Genomic DNA, 19,844 nt, shown 5'->3' with positions numbered 1-19,844 from the left:
TGGAGGACTGATTGGGCTCATTGATTTGAAAAATAAACGCTGGTTCATGGAATGGCATGTTTTGAGCACTTTTGAAAAGTACTATTTACATGTGGAAAATGAAAGCCATGTGCTGCATTATAATGTCCATTGCTCGTGTTTCTTGGCCTAAGCAAGTCTCTTCTTATTATTGGTGTCCTTTGGTAGAGGTTTCTTTGCAGAAATGCAAAGCATGAAGGCCTGATTCACACAGTCGCCTCTGAACAGTTGATGTTGAGATGTGTCTGTTATTTGAATTCTGTGAAGCATTTATTTGGTTGGAGGCTGGTAACTCTACTGAACTTATCTTCTGCAGCAGAAGTAACTCTGGGTCTTCCTTTCCTGTGGCGGTCCTCATGAGAGCCTGTTTCATTATAGCGCTTGATGGTTTTTGCAACTGCACTTGAAGAAACTTTAAAAGTTCTTGACATTTTCTGTATTGACTGACCTTCATGTCTTAAAGTAATAATGGACTGCCGTTTCTCTTTGCTTATTTGAGCTGTTCCTGCCATAATATGGGCGGTCTTTTATCAAATAGGGCTATCTTCTGTATACCACCCCTACTGTACCTTGTCACAACACAACTGATTGGCTCAAACACATTAAGAAGGAAATAAATTCCACAAATGTGACCCACCACCTAGATTTGATCTTATGCCGCAAAAATGTTAATGGTGTTTTTTACTTTGGATAAAAGTAGAGGCTCAGAGCTACAAAATGGTACATCATACACTTCATTTTTGAGGAACAATGGGAAAGTAATTCTGCTTTGAAAGTTGACACATTTGTAAACTCACTTTTGAGAAAATGTCCTTTCAATGTTTTGGTATCTGGTGAAGAGCTCTTCTTTATCTACACCCATTCAGAATTCAAAGTTCATAGCGCACACCTGATGCTCTGGTCAATGATTTGTTTACCTCTGAATAACAGGAAAACAGCCAAACCACCTCTGCTGGCCTCAATTTCATTACGCTTTTTTTCTCCGATGTTTACTGACACTGACCATATTCAACGGGTGTTGCACACTTTTGCATCAATGAACATAGTGCCAAATCATGTCATTACTACCCTGTATGAATCTTCTGGGAGCTAACCAACCAGGTTCAATGTTAGCTAGCTAATATTAGGCTCCAACTAGTAAGGTAAACGGTTCTGGGATATGAATAATAATGTCATACATGTCACAACATTTTTTATATATGGTGGATTGGAAATGATGCAGACAATTACGTTGATAGATGATGAATGATGATCGCATGCAATGATGACGCAAAAAAATGAATAGGTATCCCCTCTTACCCCGTCACTGTCCATTTCTTGTTTCTAAAGGATGAAATAAGTGCTATACCTGGTGGAGAGAGACTGTAAGACAGAAATAGTTGCTTTATGCGTGCTGTACGTTACGACATGACACGTCTAGATGTAACGGAGGGTCCGTTTTTTAAACTTTTCTCCAATACTATAGCTATTACCATGTCGATCAACGCTTGAATAGAAACCTAGTTCACACCCCCGATTTTGAAGTCAACACAGTCGCTACAGTCCCATTAGTTTTCTTTGTATCCTCGTTTGAATGTTGCGGTTGAGCACATTTGTACAGAATGGGGTGAGTTTACGTTAGTTGGCTAAGCATAGCCTGCAAGCTAGCTATCATTTTAGCTTTTCACATTTCATTGTGAAATAATCGGGTTGATAATAAAAAAAATATGCCCTGGCAAATATTCTTATACTTGCCATTTTAACCTACAATATTATCCCAGTTTGATATGCTGCTTGAATGTATTCACTCCCAGCTAGCAGCTGTTTTTACAATTTCAGAATAGCCTAGAATCACGTTATTATCACTACTTTATTTTGGGGGGATTCTAATAAGGATACAATGTTGTTTGGTTTACTGTGTGAACAGTTACTGACCTTACATTTGGTTATCAATGCAAAATAGGCTACCTGATTCATGGCCTATACAGTATATATAGATCAGAACAAGGAACCGAGCGAGTTGGTGGTAAAATACAGCTTCATAGCCTACACAACACTGCCCCATGGCTACGCAATGAATTCTATTTTGCGTTCCAAATGTCATGGGGTGCAGGGATGGGGCGCCAGGCTGCCAATCAATACGCACACCTGTCACCATCGTTACACGCACCAGCGCTACTTTGGACTCACCTGGACTCCATTACTTTGTTGATTGCCTGTCCTATATCTGTCTGTTCCTCGGTTTGATCCCCGTGTCAGCAGTATTGTCGTTATGTTTCCCCTGTTCAGACGCTGTTCTTGTTTGTTTCATGCCGGTTATTTATTAAATGTTCACTCCCTGTACTTGCTTCTCGTCTTCCGGCGTCTGTCCTCACACGTTGCTATACTGCGCTACACTCCTCCATAGGGTGTAAATTGGCCTTTAGTGGCATAACATGTTTATTAACTTTCAAAGCAGCATAACTTTCCTGTATTTCCTCCGGCTACAGTGTATGATATAGCATTTTGATGCTCTGAGACTACGTTTTAAAAGTGTGAAAAAAGAGAGGAGAGAAATACAGCCGCATAACTTATCCGCAGATACAGTAGCTACAGATGTACTGTTATAGACAGGATGAATAGAGTGTTGAGAGCAGCTCACTAGAATATGTCTCTTTATTTGCACAACGTTTGCTCACCAACCACCAATGCTCCATTGAGGTTTGTCCTTGAGAGAATCCTTTTTGTCTCTTGAGGAAAATGTTAAGTATCCATGTTGAATGGCTTTAGAATCATTTGTTTGCTCCGCATTGGTAAAGGGCTTTCATTGTGTTTCCTTGATCTAAAAGGCTTGGAAATTAAGATTCGGTTTTAACTATTTATTTCTCGCAGATACCCTATAAGAAGTTAGTTGCAGGGTGCATTGCTATTAGCATTAGCGCAATGAAATGCTAGCTGTTCCCATAGACTTCCAGTCATTGAGTCAAAGGTTATTAATGTAAAAACGCATCTGGGCAAAAATATATATATTTTAAAAAGAGCAGCTTTTTTTGCAGCAGTGGCAACAATCTGGGGAAACTCTGTCAAAACCATGTGACTCTGGAATACACCTAATATATTAGTCAACTGCACATAGCCACCCTTGAGTAGAGGGCCTGAGAGGAGTACACATTTACACCCCCACCTTCCCCCTCCCAAGGCCATTAAACTTGGAGGGAAGTCTCCACAGTGGTCGATGGGGCATCTCTGCCTCAGTAGCACTAGCTACATAGCCTGTGAGAGCATTATTCACATATGACCGGCTGTTTGTGGGATGAGCAGAGGCTGTGGCCGAGTGAGTAGTGTCAACCGTGAGACACAGGGACGGGAGAGGATGGAGCTCACATTAATTCACACCTTAAACAGTCAGCCCAGCCCAGCTCCTTCTATCTCTCTCTCTTTCCCCGTCGTTGACTTCCCACTTTAATGATATTACTATGCAATTTCATGTCTCTCCAGTTTTTCTGCTGTTCACCCTCCCAGCAGTCCCTGGAGTGTAGTTGGATCTACCTGTCGGGGTGGTTGCAAGCTTTACCATCTTGTCTCTGATTGACTTTGCTTAGTGAGAGGGGTGCGCTCCTCGCTCTTATAGCCACAGTAGGTAACAAGGCATTATACAAGATAGATATCAATCAAATGACGCTGGAGAGCTCTGCTGAGGTTGTGTAACCAAGCAGGGTTATCCATACAATCTGTCACAAATGATGATGGAGTGGAGTAATAAGAGATATTTTCCCAGTATCGTCTTTACAGTGAATGATTGGCTCTGGTCAGCCTCAGAGCTTAGAGCTGACTATGCATGGCCATATATCTTGCCACCAGGTTTTTTAAATGACTGTCACATTAGCATTTAGGTTGCCATGTCAGTTAGCATTGGATATTTCACCTGAATTTTGTCAGCACTCTGTCTTGACATTCACATGTCATTAGGTGTGTAAATGTGTGACAATTATGTTATAAAAGATACCACACTGAGAGGAGTAAAACAAAAAAATCTGATCAGCAAACTGTTACAATTGGCATTTTGTCAAGAATTAGACAGTCAAACCCAAAGCTCCTATGGCCATGTTCACACAAGCGATCTGTCAGGAGAAAGAGGAGGTGTAGCTTTTTCTCCCTTTCAAACCTATTGGCATTGATGGACATTTAATAAACGTGTTCTCTCTGCAAATAGAAACCCAGACCCAGACACTTGAATAGTTGCGCTCACGTGTCCCATTGTGTCTGACTGTGTCACTATATAGCTCCCCATTTTATCTTCCCTGGAATAGGGCTGAGCCTATATGACACCCTCTCATTGTATGTTTAACAAAATCAGTGTCGTGTTTTCATGGATGCCAAGGGAAGCCAGGCTTCCCCCCCCAAAAAAAAATTGACCAAGAAAAAAAACATAAAATAATGTGTCTTTCGTCTCTCTGTTTCATCATTTCCATTCAATTTGCAAGAGGCTGACTGTATCTCACTGGTGAAAGCGTCCGAGCGAGTGAAACATTGCCCCTCTATCTCTGTATGTGTTGCCCATCTATCTGACGCTGTCTGGCCGAAAAGAGTATGCCATTGTTGCCGCACATATCATTGAATACAAGGGAAGCCAGTGAGCATTCTCCCTTGATACAAATATCATAGAACAATAAGCAATGAGTTTGGATTTGGCTTCACACCAATCATATCAAAAGCCAAACGTCATTGACAGAAAAAAAACTTGAAATGTTGCATCTCAATGTGTTGTTCTCTTCCGTTGTCTAGCTAGCTAGATAAAATTGTCACTTTCCTAAATTTGCCATGAATGGAGATAGAGATTTGGAATTGTGGTTTTACTTAATTCTCCGTACTGGCCAATGATTATAACCCTAAGTTCATACATTGTGCCTCTGGCCTGAGAGGATGGAAGTTCAATATGTAGCTAGATGTTGTAGGCTAATGTTAGCTGGCTAATAATTGCCCATGAAAATAAGTTAGGCTAGCGAGCATTTATTTTAGCCAGGTAGCTAGCCTAGGACAACAAAAACTAAAAGTGTGTATAGTATGACAAAGTCATAGGTTATTTCGGCAACGTGAAAGAGAGGAGGATGGCATTGGAATTTCTCTAACAAGCATTTCTCTACTTTTTCTACTTACGCACACACACACATTTGTTTTACTATCCTTGTGGGGACCAAACTATTGATTCCCATTCAAAATCCTATTTTCCCAAACCGTTAACCTAACCCTAACCTTAACCCCAAACCCTAACTCCTAACCCTAATCCTAACCTCTAAGATTAAAATAGACGTTTTCCTTGTGGGGGCCGGCAAAATGTCTGCTCTTCTCTTAATTTTCCTCTTTTTACTATCCTTGTGAGGACATCTGGCCCCCACAAGGATAGTAAAACCAAAACACACACATACATCAGTATCATGGACAGCCACATGATATTTAGCTTACCTTGATTGGACTAAATCGTTTTTAGAATCTTGGAGTTGTCACTTTATTAAACTAAGCAGAGGTGATTAGATAATGTTGAAATATTGAAGCTGAAATGTTTCTGGAATAGTGGAGGCAGCTCCTGTTTTCTTTGTGACTTGCGGTAACTCTTTGGTGTTCTAAATCAATAGTTGTTTAGTAGTCCAAAAATGTCAGAAACCTTAACTTGCTTGACCATGCTGTAGGTCATGTAACTGATTGTTACATGCAATATCCTTTGTGGACTCCAGCGGACAGATGTTGCTCTCCGGTTTTGTGATGAAACACAAAGGTGTGGATGGATTTATTCGGCCACTGCGTCTTCTTATTGTCTCAGTCATAGACCTATATATAACGGTGGCAAGCCATGTGAACCAAAGGGTTATAAAACAAACAATGCAATTATCACAACACACAGGTTGTAACATGGCTTTTTTTCCTGGCTTGGCTTCCCTAGTGATTTTATCGCTACTGAACAAAACCCATCAGCTGATTGCGGTCTACTCTAAAATCAAAAAGAGACAAGATAAATTACATTCTGAGTAGGGGGCATAACATGCAGTAAGATTGGGGTAAATTCGGAATTCCTGAATTTAATTCAACTCAAACTATTAATTGAAATTGTCATTTTATTTGGCCTCAAGAACAGAATGCAGAAATTGAATTGAATTTGAATTAAAGGAAGTAGAATTAAATTCAAACCAATTTAAATAAATTCCACTGAGACATGAAAGATACAGTATGTATCACATTCCTGTGAAAATTATTTAGCCAAAAGCATATGCCACCTCTTACTGTATACAGATTCCATTTTAAATATCAGTTTGATTATAACGCGAATATGTCAAACAGTATTTTGTTTGTATTTTTGTCATGAGATGTTAGGTTTTTCCATTCTGCTTCATCCTTCCATTCTGGAGTGTTTGATCTAATGCATTCTGGGAAATTTATTTTTTTACATTTAATAACATATAAGTGAATTATGAGTTATTAACATACAAAATAATCTTAGAATGCTTCCCGACTACTGTAATTATTTAAAACTATTTTTAGGAGGACAAGTTTCAAAAATGACATGTTTCAAGAATATTAAACAACGTATTGGCAACCATATATGATGTTAAAATAAACATTCATAGTGATGTGCAGTACCAGTCAAACGTTTGGATTTTTCTTTATTTTTAATATTTTCTACATTGTAGAATAATAGTGAAGACATCAACACATATGGAATCATTTAGTAACCAAAAAAGTGTTAAACAAATCTAAATGTATTTTATATTTGACGTTCTTCAAGTAGCCACCCTTTGCATTGATGACAGCTTTGGAATGAATTGGAATTAATTAATTGGAATTAAAGACCAAGTCGCAACTCAATTCAGAATTGACCCCAACACTGCAATGCAGGTATCGAATTCGCTCTGGATGAAGACTGCACTGCCGGCACTTTTTACAGGAATCTATGGCTGCCTGTCCAGGGATCATTTGCCATGGTTAATTTAGTTGGCGCTCAGAGTGGATATTTCAACCGAGTACTCACAGCACCCCCAAGAGGGAGACAAGCACCGTACAGCATCAGAACAAAGGGGCTCCTTATTCCTCTCATCATTCCGCTCTCGTGCTCCTGTAGCTATCTTTCTTGTCTCTGCTCACACTCACACTGGAGACGAGGAACACTGTCTGTCTAATTCCTCAGTGAAACAACAGCAACACACCACATACATGCAGAGACTTGAATAGCGAATGTCTAGTGAGGGGAGCCCTGCACGTGTTTATTTTCTTTGAGTGGCTGCAGAAGTCAGGGGGTCTGCAGACTGCAGATGTGGGAATTACAGTACCTACCGACTGAAGGCTGAGCTGACAGTGACAGTTGGAGCACATTCTGTAGGTACAGGTAGACAAGCCTTCGCAGTTCCCTCTGGCTGGCTGAATCTCATTAATTCTGGTAATCACACTAGTTTTTGTTCTGGGTTCGTGTGTTTTTACTTCCACGTGTCCATTTATTCGTTGAATTCTGCATTTGAAAAGCATGGAAAATATTTGAATTTTGCACAACAATTGGAATAACCTTTTACAGTATTTTAAGCTTGGGATCACTGCATAATATAATGGTTGCTTTTAGTATGTGTTTTGTAGCGACTTCCTTCACACTAACAGTAGTGCATGTGTGCTGTTTTCCAGAGCCGACCATTATAACCACGCCACCGTCCACCCTGGACGTGACTGTAGGAGAGAGCATCGTGCTGCCGTGTCAGGTGACTCATGACCCGTCTCTAGAGCTCAAGTTCACCTGGTTCTTCAACGAGCAGCTGATCCACTTTGGCGACCACGGCGGATACTTTGAAAAAGTGGGAGGTGTAAGTGCATAAGCCTCCAAATATTCCCTCCCGATTCCCTCCCGGGGCCATCAAGCCTCCCATTTATAATCAAAGTGTCATGTCTGAGAAATGGTGCCGTATTACCACGCTTTTACACCATGCTTGTCAGGGGCACTGCAATGCATAATGAATAGGAAGAAACACACATCTTTACTACACCGTGTTGCAGATTGCTTATATTTTATTTATGCCACTGCTCTCTCACGAAGATATGTCATTAAAGAGACATTGATTTTTCAACCCCTTCAGAAATTACATTGAGAGAGGTCAAGGGGTGGAGCTGGTGATACATTGCAACATCGACACCGTGGTTCCCTTCCTTTAATATAAGTGAGGTCATATTAAGTAGGGTATCCGCAGTGCAGAGAATGTTTGGAGCATGTGTATTTATGTGTGGTGAAAATGTGCTTGCACATAGTTTATTTTAAAATCACATTTACATATTCCCCATCCTTCCCTAAAACCTACCAAGCTCAAAGCTCAGATCATATGCCCTGTTTTGCATGGGTTTCCTCTTTCATTTACACTTTACGTTAACTACAAAACACTTAAAAGCTACTTTTTCATCTCCCCTGTCTGAAGAAAGAGTGATGATAATCATTGTTCCAGAAGTGATGAGTAGGGGCATGTACATTACACTCTCTGGTCAGGTTGTAATGTTTTTCATTATTTTAATCGTAATAGTTTTCCTTTTACATGATAAATGACACCACCTGGAGTTACATATGCTGTTTTTGCCACATCCAATTGAGCTTTTGCCACTGGTCCTGATTCCACTCAGTACTGGGCTGATTAAATGGTGGTGGGAACTGCAATTGGAAATGGAATGGAACGAACTTGAGAACTTTACCTTTAAGCTTTGCTTGATCATTGAAATAATGAGGCCACTCTTCCACAGCTAAAATCAGCATGTGTATGAATACATTTGCGTAATAATTATAATTAAACGTAAGTGCTCTGCCCGTCTCATATGTACATGTATGCCGATGACCCTTTTAAAACATGGAAACAGATCACAGTTAAAATCCTAGAATTGTAATACAATAATAGGCATACAAAGACCCTGAATAGTTGTTTTTTTAAATATACAATTTCTGCTCACATATTATTATTTCTGCTCAAATCATCATATTTCATTTATTTTAATTACACGTTGGTAAAATGTTACTACAGTATATTAATCGTTGTGCTTGTGTATGTGTGTGTGTGCGTGCGCGTGTATGTGTCTGCGCGTGTCCATCCGTCCGTGTGTGTGTGTGTGTGTGTTGCATGTTAGCAGCATTCCGCTGGGGACATCATGATTCGGAACATCCAGCTGAGACACGCAGGGAAGTACACCTGTGCAGTGCAGACCAAGGTGGACAGCATCTCCATCGCAGCAGACCTGGTGGTCAGAGGTAGTTCTCTCTGTCTACAAGCAATATTTCATGAAAGATACCTTGATTTTGACTACCATTTGTTGTTATTTAATAATAATGTAATACATGCTTATTTAGCATGATAAAGTATCATGCGATGTTAACACTTTCACAAATTCAACATGGGTTACCTTTGTCGTAGGCATTTGTCGATCTTGAAAACCTTGTAAATCCCACAGAACTGATCCTATGTTGGAAAGTCTTTATCATGTCCTTGAAAGGTCATTGAAAAATAATGGTAATAGAATATGCAATTTGATAGGGAACAATCCCACCCACTCACTTGATTAGGTCAGTTATCCATGGAAACAACAAAGCATTATTTAAGTTAGCTGTGCAGATTTGAAGGGGTCCCATCTGTGTCTTTAAGACTGAATGAGATGGATGCTAGTTAGTTGTCTGTGTTTATTCTCCATCATCCTGGACATGCCTCTAATTAAGATGTGAAGGCATTGTACTCTGTGAGATCAGTTGAAAAGATGGTCAGATAGAGATGTATCTCTCTCTTTTAATCTAATTAGACAGAAAAGCTCCCTGAGGATTCACACCAAACTGATTTCACCAGCTGTACTCCTAGTGCTGAAGGCAGATAGTGATAAGGACACCACTGCTCTGCTCTGCCTTTTTTATACTCTCTCTCTCTCTCTCTCTCTCTCTCTCTCTCTCTCTCTCTCTCTCTCTCTCTCTCTCACTGTCTCTTCCTCTCTCTGTCTCCCTCCCTCTATCTCCCTTCCTGCCTGGCTGTGCGTCGTATCTGCAGGTCCCCCAGGCCCGCCCACCAGCATCCATGTAGAAGAAATCAGTGACACCACAGCCTCTCTCTCCTGGAGGCCCGGGCCTGATAATCACAGTCCAGTTACAACATACACCATCCAGGCCAGGACACCATTCTCCCTGGGCTGGCAGGCTGTCACCACAGGTAGGCTCTTCAACCAGCTATTGCCTCATCAAAGCATTATATAGGGGTCTGATCTCCATTTTCTCTTTTCCGTGTGAGAGTATGGGCCTATGAGTGATTTTACTTCAATTCCAAATGGCACTCGATTGTTCAGTGACAGGGTTCACTGCAGATTTACTTGACAGCAGGTGTTGTTGAAATGTGGATCCATTTCCAGAGGTCTGACTTACAGTGAATGGTGCTGTTTGATAGCATAGAAATGAGCCCCATACGGAAGTTTGGAGGACGGTTCTAGAGCAGGCTGTAGTTATGCATGTTTGGTGCTGTTCCAATTCTTTTGGGGAGGAGCCTGTTAGTTTGGGGGAAAAATACATATTTAATATATATATTGATACTGCATCTTTAAGTGTGTGTCACTGTACAAGGCAACATCACTAGTGCCCAGAGTTTTTTCTGGCCATGCCTTTTACAGCCAGGAAAAACCTGACCAAACAGGGACACTGAGTGAGGTCCACCCTTAAGGTGTGTGTTTTGTCTTGTGTGAGTGAGTGAGCACACCATGTGTCCTTCTGTGTAATTAGCCCCCTGCACCTGTGGAGTGTGCTCAGTGGGCCTGTCAGCCTAGAGGACACTCTCCTGCTACCTGCTTCATTCTGACGGGAGGGGGCTGTTTTGTTTTGTGCCAGTTCCTGAGATGGTGGGGGGCCGCCGCCTGACAGCTACAGTAATAGACCTGAGCCCCTGGGTGGAATATGAGTTCAGAGTCCTGGCAAGCAATGCCATTGGGACCGGGGAGCCCAGCAAACCATCCAAACAAGCAAGGACTAAGGAAACATGTATGTACGGTATTCATTGAATCCCTTCAATTCTGCATGTTTTCAGTTTTTCTTATGTGCATCTTCTTGCCATTAGTTTGTCTGGTATGGTGGGGAAAAGCTATTTCAATGTCAAAGAATCTAATCCGAATGTGTTGTTATCGTGTTATCTTTGATGGCTGGGGTCGACTGAGTTGAGCAGGATTACGATTACCCTCTGTTCCCCCAGCTCCGAAGGTCACACCAGCTAATGTAAGCGGAGGTGGAGGCAGTCGCTCAGAATTAGTGATCACTTGGGAGGTAAGCAAGCCGCTCACTCCAATACTCCCTCACCCATGGAGGGGAAGCCAGAAGTCATTATTCTCTAAGGAGTCGGGCCGTTGTTTCATTAATAACAGCAGCCAGGCTTATTGTATGGCATTTCATTTTTAAGAACAGAGAGGCAATAACTGCTGCTGTCTCCCCGGGGTAGAGAAAAATGCCTTTGAGGTTTTAATAAGCTAATTAAACCGAATGATTCTTCACACAGTCACAAGCAACTTTTTCAAAGATTGTGCTTCCCTATCTTTTTCAGTCTTACAGTTCTTCTCAATCCCGTACAAGCTTTTTTTATTTTTTTAAACAATGTTGCCGATTTTCAAAACAAAGTTCAAAAGCCACAGAACTCTGTGGCGTTTTGCAAAACACTAAATGCTTTTCACTAATGTAGTTGCCTTCTCAAAACATAAATATATTCATCAAAAGTAAATGATACGGTCAAAATTGTAAATACGTTCATCAAAAGAACATGAATGCCTGCAAAAAGATTGATGCCACCATACTTATGTCTTGAAGTCAAGCAGACAAAACAGAAAGTTAGTTGGTCTTTTAAAAACCCCAGGAGATCAATACAATTTCTTTGCAGTCACTGGATAATGATGATCAAAATTGGAAGTACAACTATCCAAAAGTGCAGAATTATGGGCAATTACTCTCCATGTATGCATATTTCATCAAACAATATCATACACATCAAATCAAATGTTATTCCTGGTAAAAAATTGAATTAAATAAAAAAGTACATTGAGTGCCGGTTACGTTCATCGGTATCATCACAATACAATTCCATGTATTCAATACATAGACTGGTTTGTTCATAGTTTTGTAAACTTTCCATCGGTGCACAGAAACACAATCCACAATAGAAACAAGTAAAGGTGAATACAATGGAATTACAATGGTGGAGATGACTTAAGAGGAACCCAAACACAACGTCATTCTCTGGATCTCTGCATGTCCGCAATATTGTAAAAAAGAAATAAAAAAAAAGATCCGTCAGGGACTCAACTTATTGTTGAGAACAAATGAAAACATTTGGTGTGCATCAGCAGTCAACAAACTAGCCCATGTTAGATTGGTAGATTAGTCTAGCGGCCAGCTATCTAAACTTGTAGTAAGCATGTTCGAATTACCGACCAGGGTGGGGCCCATTGATCATCAGTCATCATATTAAAAACAGCAAACATTTGCCTCCACCCTATGGCAAAATGTTTAGAATTGCAGTAAATTAGCTGTAAAACTGCACATTTTTCTCTGTACCCCATGGCAAACTGTGCAGAATTGCACGAAATTAGTTATACAATGGCATAATCTTCTCTCCACCCCATGGCAAACTGTATAGCATTGCAGCAAACTTGCTTTAAAACAGCAACATTTTCTCTACTCTCCATGGCAAAATGTGCAGAACTACAGGTGATTGCAACTTTTAAATAAATAAACATTTCTCAGATGTAACGAGGGAGGCAGACCCATGTGCCACTGTGGCCCATCATGACGAGTTCCATTTTCTGGTGGCCCCCACCCCCCATCAAAATTGCCTTCCCTGGCCTAGATCTTTCCCTATATTGTAATGTACATGGTATGACACTGATGGGGTGATTTAGAATGTTGTGCAGAAGTATTTACTGATTGTCTATTCACTCATTACAATTATGTTTAATGTTTTGCAAAAGGTGGGCTAAGACATGCAAGTCAGGTACTAAGGCAAGAAAATGATCGGAAATTCTGTAAATGTATTTGAGCATTTGATCATTGCGGTTCTGCTATAGATACGTTTCAACACAGATTCAAAAATGTATTGTACGCGATTGAGAAAACATGTGATTAGCCCTGCTTGAAAATCATTCACTGCTGTGAAAGTTTTGTTTGCTGATTGACTATTGAATGTTAATGAGTTCAATTACAGTCTAACTTTGCCTTAACAAAGTTTCAATACAGCCTTGATTGAAGTTACTTCAGACGAGAAGTACAATGGACTAAATTATTTCAATGTGTAGCTACACAATGATGTGAAAATGTAAGCTATCTGACTACATACTACTTTTCCAAAGCAGTGGTGGTCGGTGCCATTGAAGATGAGGGAGGACGATTCATTTTCTTATTTCTATTACAGCATATTGGATGACTGTCATTCATATTCCATTCACCCAACTCAATGTAACATCGATAGGTTTTGGCTACTACATGATACCAACACTTTCCCTATACCCCATCATGAGGTTACTAGCTACAACCTAGCCTATGAATGAAAGTCAAGAGAAATTTTGAGCAATCAAATCTATTGCCTGCATCTATCTGATATAGGGTTTAATCATTAGTCCAACAGTTGCAAACGAGAGTTTCATGTGAACAAATTCAGGTCTGTTTATCACTGATTCATTCCAATTGCTTCTGTTTAAGAAATGGTTTTCAACAGAATCGGTGGAATGAATACACCCCTAATCACACTCAAACACAGTTCACTTTCATAGCAGCCACATACAAACAGCATGAATGATCCCTTTGATCATAGTATTCCTTCTCGTATCTACGCACTCTCCTCCTCTCCTTTTCCCTTCGTTTGTGGACTTCAGTGTACAACACATCAGCATTCTGTGACCAGGCGAAAAATAGCTAACTGCTATACACGCCTACATCATTGTCACCATATAAACATCATAGTCAGCATAGCTACTAGAACTAACTAGAACATGCAGTACAGTGTACAATCAGCAGCAAGAAGTTTAGCAGTTACACCGGTGGGCCCCAGTGGAAATAAATTAATACAACCAAAAGCTTACCTTGACTTGGAAGAGTTTCAGCTAACATAGCAGCCCTCTCTGTTTAAGCCGGGTGTTTGAGTAGGCTAAACTAGTAAGTAAGTGAAAGTGAAAAAAAATACAACAAAATATATCTCTCTCTCTCGCTTGCTTCTCCTTTATTTTTGAAGAAATGAATTTGTTCAAAGCTGTTCAATTACTGTCTTTCCCTCTCTTTGAGTCAACTACTCACCGCATTTTATGCAGTGCTAGCTAGCTGTAGCTTTCAGTACTAGATTCATTACTCTGATCCTTTGATTGGGTGGACAGCATGTCAGTTCATGCTGCAAGAGCTCTGATAGGTTGGTGGATGTCATCTGGAAGTTGTCATAATTACTGTGTAAGTCTATGGAAGGGGGTGAGAACCACAAGCCTCCTAGGTATTGTATTGAAGTCAATGTACCCAGAGGAGGACGGAAACGAGCTGTTCTCCGGAAACACCATGGTGCTAACCTACAGAGTGCTGCTGAGGGTACTGTAGACCTTCATTGCCAAACAGTGTGTATTAATCATTTATTTGGTGACATGAATATATTTAGTATAGTTTTATTTAAAGAGGTTAACTTTTTTAATGTTTCACTATTTACATTTTTATGAAATTCACTGAGGAGGATTGTCCTCCCCTTCCTCCTCTGAGGAGCCTCCACTGTTCCCAACTATTATAAAATAGAATGCCCTTTATATAACCATGCATCTTTGGGGAGTGTTGACTTAAAACAATAAAAGTCAGTCCCCATAAATATATGAAATATGATGTGCTTTCAGTCTTAACAATAGCTAGGTGGTGGTATCATGCTGAGGGCGCTTTATTATTGATGGACGTGGGTGTTCACTACTTGTGCACCAGTTTCAATGTGTGTGTGTATGTGTGTGCGTGTATGTGTATGTTTTCTTCTAGCCTGTTCCCGAGGAGCTGCAGAACGGGGGAGGGTTTGGCTATGTGGTAGCCTTCAGACCGTACGGCGCCACAGGCTGGATGCAGGCCGCAGTGCCCTCATCGGAAGCATCCAAATATGTCTTCAAGAACGATAGCATCCAACCCTTCTCCCCCTTCCAAGTGAAGGTTGGAGTGTACAACAACGAGGGGGAAGGCCCTTTCGGACCCGTCATCACCATCTACTCTGCAGAGGAAGGTTGGTAAAGAATTAAGTCAAACCAGAGGAGCGGCAGTGCTTCCCGGGCCTCAGTTCACACATAGCATTTAAAAGCCAATGGAGAGGCGTCTCTGGATAGTTTATTCCCGGTCAATACAGTGATCTTGTTGCCCATGCTCTCCTATCTGCAGATGGTTGGTTCCCACAGCTGCTGGTTTTGGTTCTCTCTGTACTTCTGATGAAAGAGATGGACCCACTTTAAGAGTCATCAAAGCCTGCCACTACTTTTAAACTCATTCAAATTATTTTTACATTTCACCCAGAGCCTGGCAGAGCGCCCACCAGGATCCGAGCCAAGAGCCTGTCTGCGTCTGAGATTGAGGTTTCATGGAAAGCCCTGCCTTGGAACACCAGCAAGAGAAGAGTCCTAGGCTATGAGGTTAGTCAAGTTTTTTTCCAGTTTCCCTCTACCTATTTGTGTGTTCTTGCATGAGTAAAGGTATGCGTGTGTCTGTGTGTGTAGTTGTGAGCATGTGCATGTGTGTGTGCATGTGTGTAGCAACTAATGCTGTACGATCTTGTTCCGTTCTATTATTGATGAGTGTTGCTAGCTCATGCACATTGGGCATCTCAGATGTAATAGGTTGTTATGTGTAATGGTCCAGCCAGGTCCCCTGTCTGTTGAGTTGTGTTTCTCTTGTTGCTTGCTAAGTGCTGTTACTAACTACACTGATTAGTCTAACAGTCTAGTGATGCAATGTACCAGGGGACAGAATGTTTAGCCTATAATCCACACTGTACTGTAGGCTAAAAGACTGTGGCTTTGAGCTCAGTTAGTTGATTCCAATCCTTAGGCAGCTATTGACATTCAATATTGGAAAAAATATATATTTTCATCCATGGGATCCATAACGTACTGTAATTATGAATTGTTGACCATTTAAAGTAAACAGGGAAGTGGGGCCTGAGCAAACGGTTCCTGTGAGGGAAGACAAATTATATTTGTGCTGTCAACCGTGCCAGCTATTTCAGCCTAGACACTCAGGCGACAAAGAAAATCTGTTATCATTCAACTTGACAGCTGGGACATTTTACACATTGTGATTTCTCTTTGACCACGCCATTTAAACACTCCCTCACTTCAAGAGCTAAGTAACCAGAACCAAGGCACCTTACCCATGGAAAGACGAGAATATATGAGGTGACACCATACAATGAAATGCTGTTTTTATACCAATCCACTGCAGTTTACAGTTCGTGGACAGTGTCTACCAAAAAAACAGTTTTTTACAATGTTCTCACAAATTAGTGTCTGCATTAATGTCCCTGGTTATCCTCTTTCTATCTGGTCTCAGTTGAGGTACTGGGAGAAGAGAGAGAAGGAGGAGGCAGCCAGTGTGCAGAGAACGGTAGGCAACCAGACATCAGCCATTATCCGAGGGGTGAGAGGAAGCAACACGTACTACGTCACAGTGAGAGCATACAACACGGCCGGGGCAGGGCTTCCTAGTGTTACTGTCAATGTCACCACCAAGAAACCACGTAAGCGTCTACCCCTGCTTTTGGTTCGAGCGGTTGTTTCCATTGACTTATTGGAGATCATGTGATCCTCATCCTCATGTATTTGTGTCCCTCAGCGCCCAGCCAGCCCCCGGCGAAGGTCATGTGGAACACATTGAATTCCAAGATAATCCTGAACTGGGAGCAGGTCAAAGCCCTGGAGAACGAGTCAGAGGTCACAGGCTACAAAGTAAGGAGGCACTGACTGCATGGATTTAATTAGAAATAGTGGCCATTGTCATGGTTTCTCCCGGGTGACCTTCTAACTGTGTGGTCCATCCCTAGGTGCTCTACAAGCGTAACCGACATAGCCGTCCGAGTGTCATGGAAACCAACACAACATCGGTGGAGCTTTCCCTGCCTATGGATGAGGAGTACTTCATCCAGATCAAACCATTTGGGGAGGGAGGAGAGGGGAGCAGTAGCAGACAGATCACAATCCCCAGAATACCAGGTCAGTCTCTAGTCATACTTCATTGATCTCAATGGCGTTGCTATAGCTATTGCCAGTACTGCTTTATTGTCTTGACGACAGACTGGAGTTTTTCTTGCCCTAGTCATGTCTTCAAAAGGAACAGATAGAGTAAGGATTATCTATAAAAATGAATAGTGCCAGGATTTAATCCCGGACTAAATGACTTTATGTATTCAGAATTGCGTGTAAATATGCCCAAGGTTTGATCATCAAAGCATTTAATAGCACAAAAGCCTTCAACAATGAATTGCCAACCAGGCTGCTTGTCATTTTCCGTATAAACAGACAGACTATCAAAGCCCATTCCTTTTCATGTTTTTCAGGTCCCAATGCAATTGGCTCGGCGACCAAGGTCTCTACTTTATCAGCCCTCAGTACAATAGCACTGTCTTTCACAGCGCGGACATCGTTATGACAAACCGCTATCAGCGAACATCTGATGTGGAGGCAACTTGACAACGGAACAGGAACACCAACCACCCAGTCTGGTGTAACTAGATCCGTTCATTTAGATTTTAGAGGCAGGAGGATGAGCAACGTTGGAAAACAAAGTCACTGAGATGAGAGGGAGAGAAAGGGCCTCGCTTCAGCACCCCGTCCACCGGCGAGAACAGGAAATCGACCGATGTCTTGACTCTGTTGTTACCAAAGCAGCTTTCATTTAAAAAAAAGAAAAATGTCTTATATGCATCTTTTGTATGACATGTCTAGCTTTTATAGATTTCTTTTGAAGCCAATTCATAATTGGTCTGGGCTTTTTATAAAAGGCAAGGTTGAGGTGAGTTCAGTGCATGGTGCGTACCTACATACAGATCTGACAGTTTTAGAATTTGATACGTTTTCAGTTTGTTGGAAAGAGCGCTTTTGTCGTCTGAGGTGAATTGCATTTTACCTGTTAATTGCAACTACCTGTTACTGTGGTTTCATGTCAACAAAAACCATAGTTCAGTCTTCTTAGAAATGTATGTATTTTTACCACCATCTAGACTGATATGTTGAGTATATTGCTTTATAACTATTTTTTTATTACTCCATAAAACATTGCACTGACACCTGATGAAAAATGAGACTTGATAGAAATATAGAAACAAACTATGTTAAAGGATGAGAGGGACTTTATTGTCCCTTGCTGGTTTGGAGTCCCATCTTCCATAGGTTGCTCTGGCCTTGGCCATTTAATTGCGCTGGCTGTCTGTTTCATCCGCTCATCATCCTACTCATCCTCTCAGTTACATTAGCCGTGTGTCAACTCTAAAGCTATTCTATTCTTTGCCTTGTGTGTGCCTCATCATATCTTCGAAATCCTCAGGTCCTTAAAGAGCCTTAACTTATCTATCAACAACTATTATATACATAGATGTATGTCGTTATGCAGCTGCTGTATGATGTGTAGCTACATCCCGTGTATAATCCTATAGTCATTCTTAGGGCCAGGAGTTTTTTTCCTTGTCAGGTTATGTGGTCGGGAAAATCTCCATGTCCTTGTCGTATATTATAGTTAGGGCCAGGGGGTTTTCTGACCATGTGACCTGACCTGGAAAAGCTCTTTATGAAGGAGAAGTGTGTTTCAACAGTGTCGTGCTGTTCAGCATGGCTTAAAGGTAAGGTGGAAAGCCTGGGACATTTTAGTAGGTCCACTGACTGCTCCCCTACTAAAAGATAAATGCTGCTGACAAGTTTTCCTTTCCCATAGTCTTCTGATGCCATGTGATACTGGTACAGTACAGTACAATACAGTCCCATACATATGTAGCTTGTAATCCAGTGAAAAAGTAAAAAGTGCAGGTAGTTTGTAGTACTTTCGAGGGGAAGTTTAGGCAGACTAATGGGTCTGACTCAGAATCATGCATCGAGAAATGTCTAATATACTTTTTTTGTACACTTCAGATCATTTATATCAAATAAAAACCTTTCTAAAGAGCTGATTAACCTGGTTTTTATGTAATAACACAAATGTTTCATACAGTAGCTAAATGTTGTTCAGCATGACTGTATTTGCCCTTATTTTCTGTCCATTTGCTAACTGACTGAATGGCTTGAGACCATACAAAGAGATAGCAGGTTTGTGTATCTAGCCATACAAGTCAAACCACTTTTATGTCTGTGCTTCTGTCTCAAACAGGTGTTCTCCTGTAGGCCTACACACTTTGGGATTTACCGGTACGACCATCCATTTACTCCATGTGAAGTTCTGTTTTTTGCTGTTGTTGGTCGTTTATACTGTGTTAATGAATAAAGTTGATTGATTTATATTAAGTGAGTGAAATTCAATGGACTTATTTCTTAATGCTTATTACTTGTGATCAGAATTAATTATCTTGAAATTCATATTACATCCAGTGGGCGGTGGTGCAAGTTACAATTCATGTTCAGGGAGCAAGTGTGTATCGGACCCGATTCAGACTTAAGAAATGTATGCCTTTCCTACACACGCCTTTCCTTCTCAGTAGTTGGATTCAGGCTTACCTTATGCAGGTGCATAACAGGCTTTACAGGCGTGGTTCCCTTGCTCACGCTGAATAAATGTAATTCAACCACTGAAAACCCTCCCTCTTGCTGACCAACAGATTTTCTTGTGGAGTTTTCGCTCAATACAATTTTCAGTACATTTTTTCTAAAGCAATCCCTTTAAA

General features: G+C 41.0%; 1 protein-coding gene across 4 annotated transcripts in view; it reads left to right on the top strand.

Moving 5' to 3' along the window:
- LOC118400066 (contactin-4-like) overlaps positions 1-19,467 on the top strand; it is a 172,691-nt gene extending 153,224 nt beyond the window's left edge. For 3 of the 4 annotated variants that reach the window (XM_035796461.2, XM_035796460.2, XM_035796462.2), the window contains exons 13-23: positions 7,639-7,814; positions 9,112-9,232; positions 10,014-10,172; positions 10,838-10,987; positions 11,196-11,266; positions 14,981-15,215; positions 15,500-15,615; positions 16,532-16,718; positions 16,814-16,926; positions 17,022-17,190; positions 17,535-19,467. In XM_035796461.2, coding sequence (XP_035652354.1) covers positions 7,639-7,814; positions 9,112-9,232; positions 10,014-10,172; positions 10,838-10,987; positions 11,196-11,266; positions 14,981-15,215; positions 15,500-15,615; positions 16,532-16,718; positions 16,814-16,926; positions 17,022-17,190; positions 17,535-17,626 — 1,589 coding nt within the window. In that variant the 3' untranslated portion in view covers positions 17,627-19,467. The remainder of the gene's footprint in view (positions 1-7,638; positions 7,815-9,111; positions 9,233-10,013; positions 10,173-10,837; positions 10,988-11,195; positions 11,267-14,980; positions 15,216-15,499; positions 15,616-16,531; positions 16,719-16,813; positions 16,927-17,021; positions 17,191-17,534) is intronic. The other variant, XM_035796463.2, reaches the window with a different exon arrangement.
- The last annotated feature ends 377 nt before the right edge of the window (positions 19,468-19,844 follow it).

The sequence above is a fragment of the Oncorhynchus keta genome, chromosome 21, assembly GCF_023373465.1.
Source record: "Oncorhynchus keta strain PuntledgeMale-10-30-2019 chromosome 21, Oket_V2, whole genome shotgun sequence".
NCBI classification, from domain to species: domain Eukaryota; kingdom Metazoa; phylum Chordata; class Actinopteri; order Salmoniformes; family Salmonidae; genus Oncorhynchus; species Oncorhynchus keta.
This window is presented reverse-complemented; position numbering and strand designations above follow the sequence as displayed.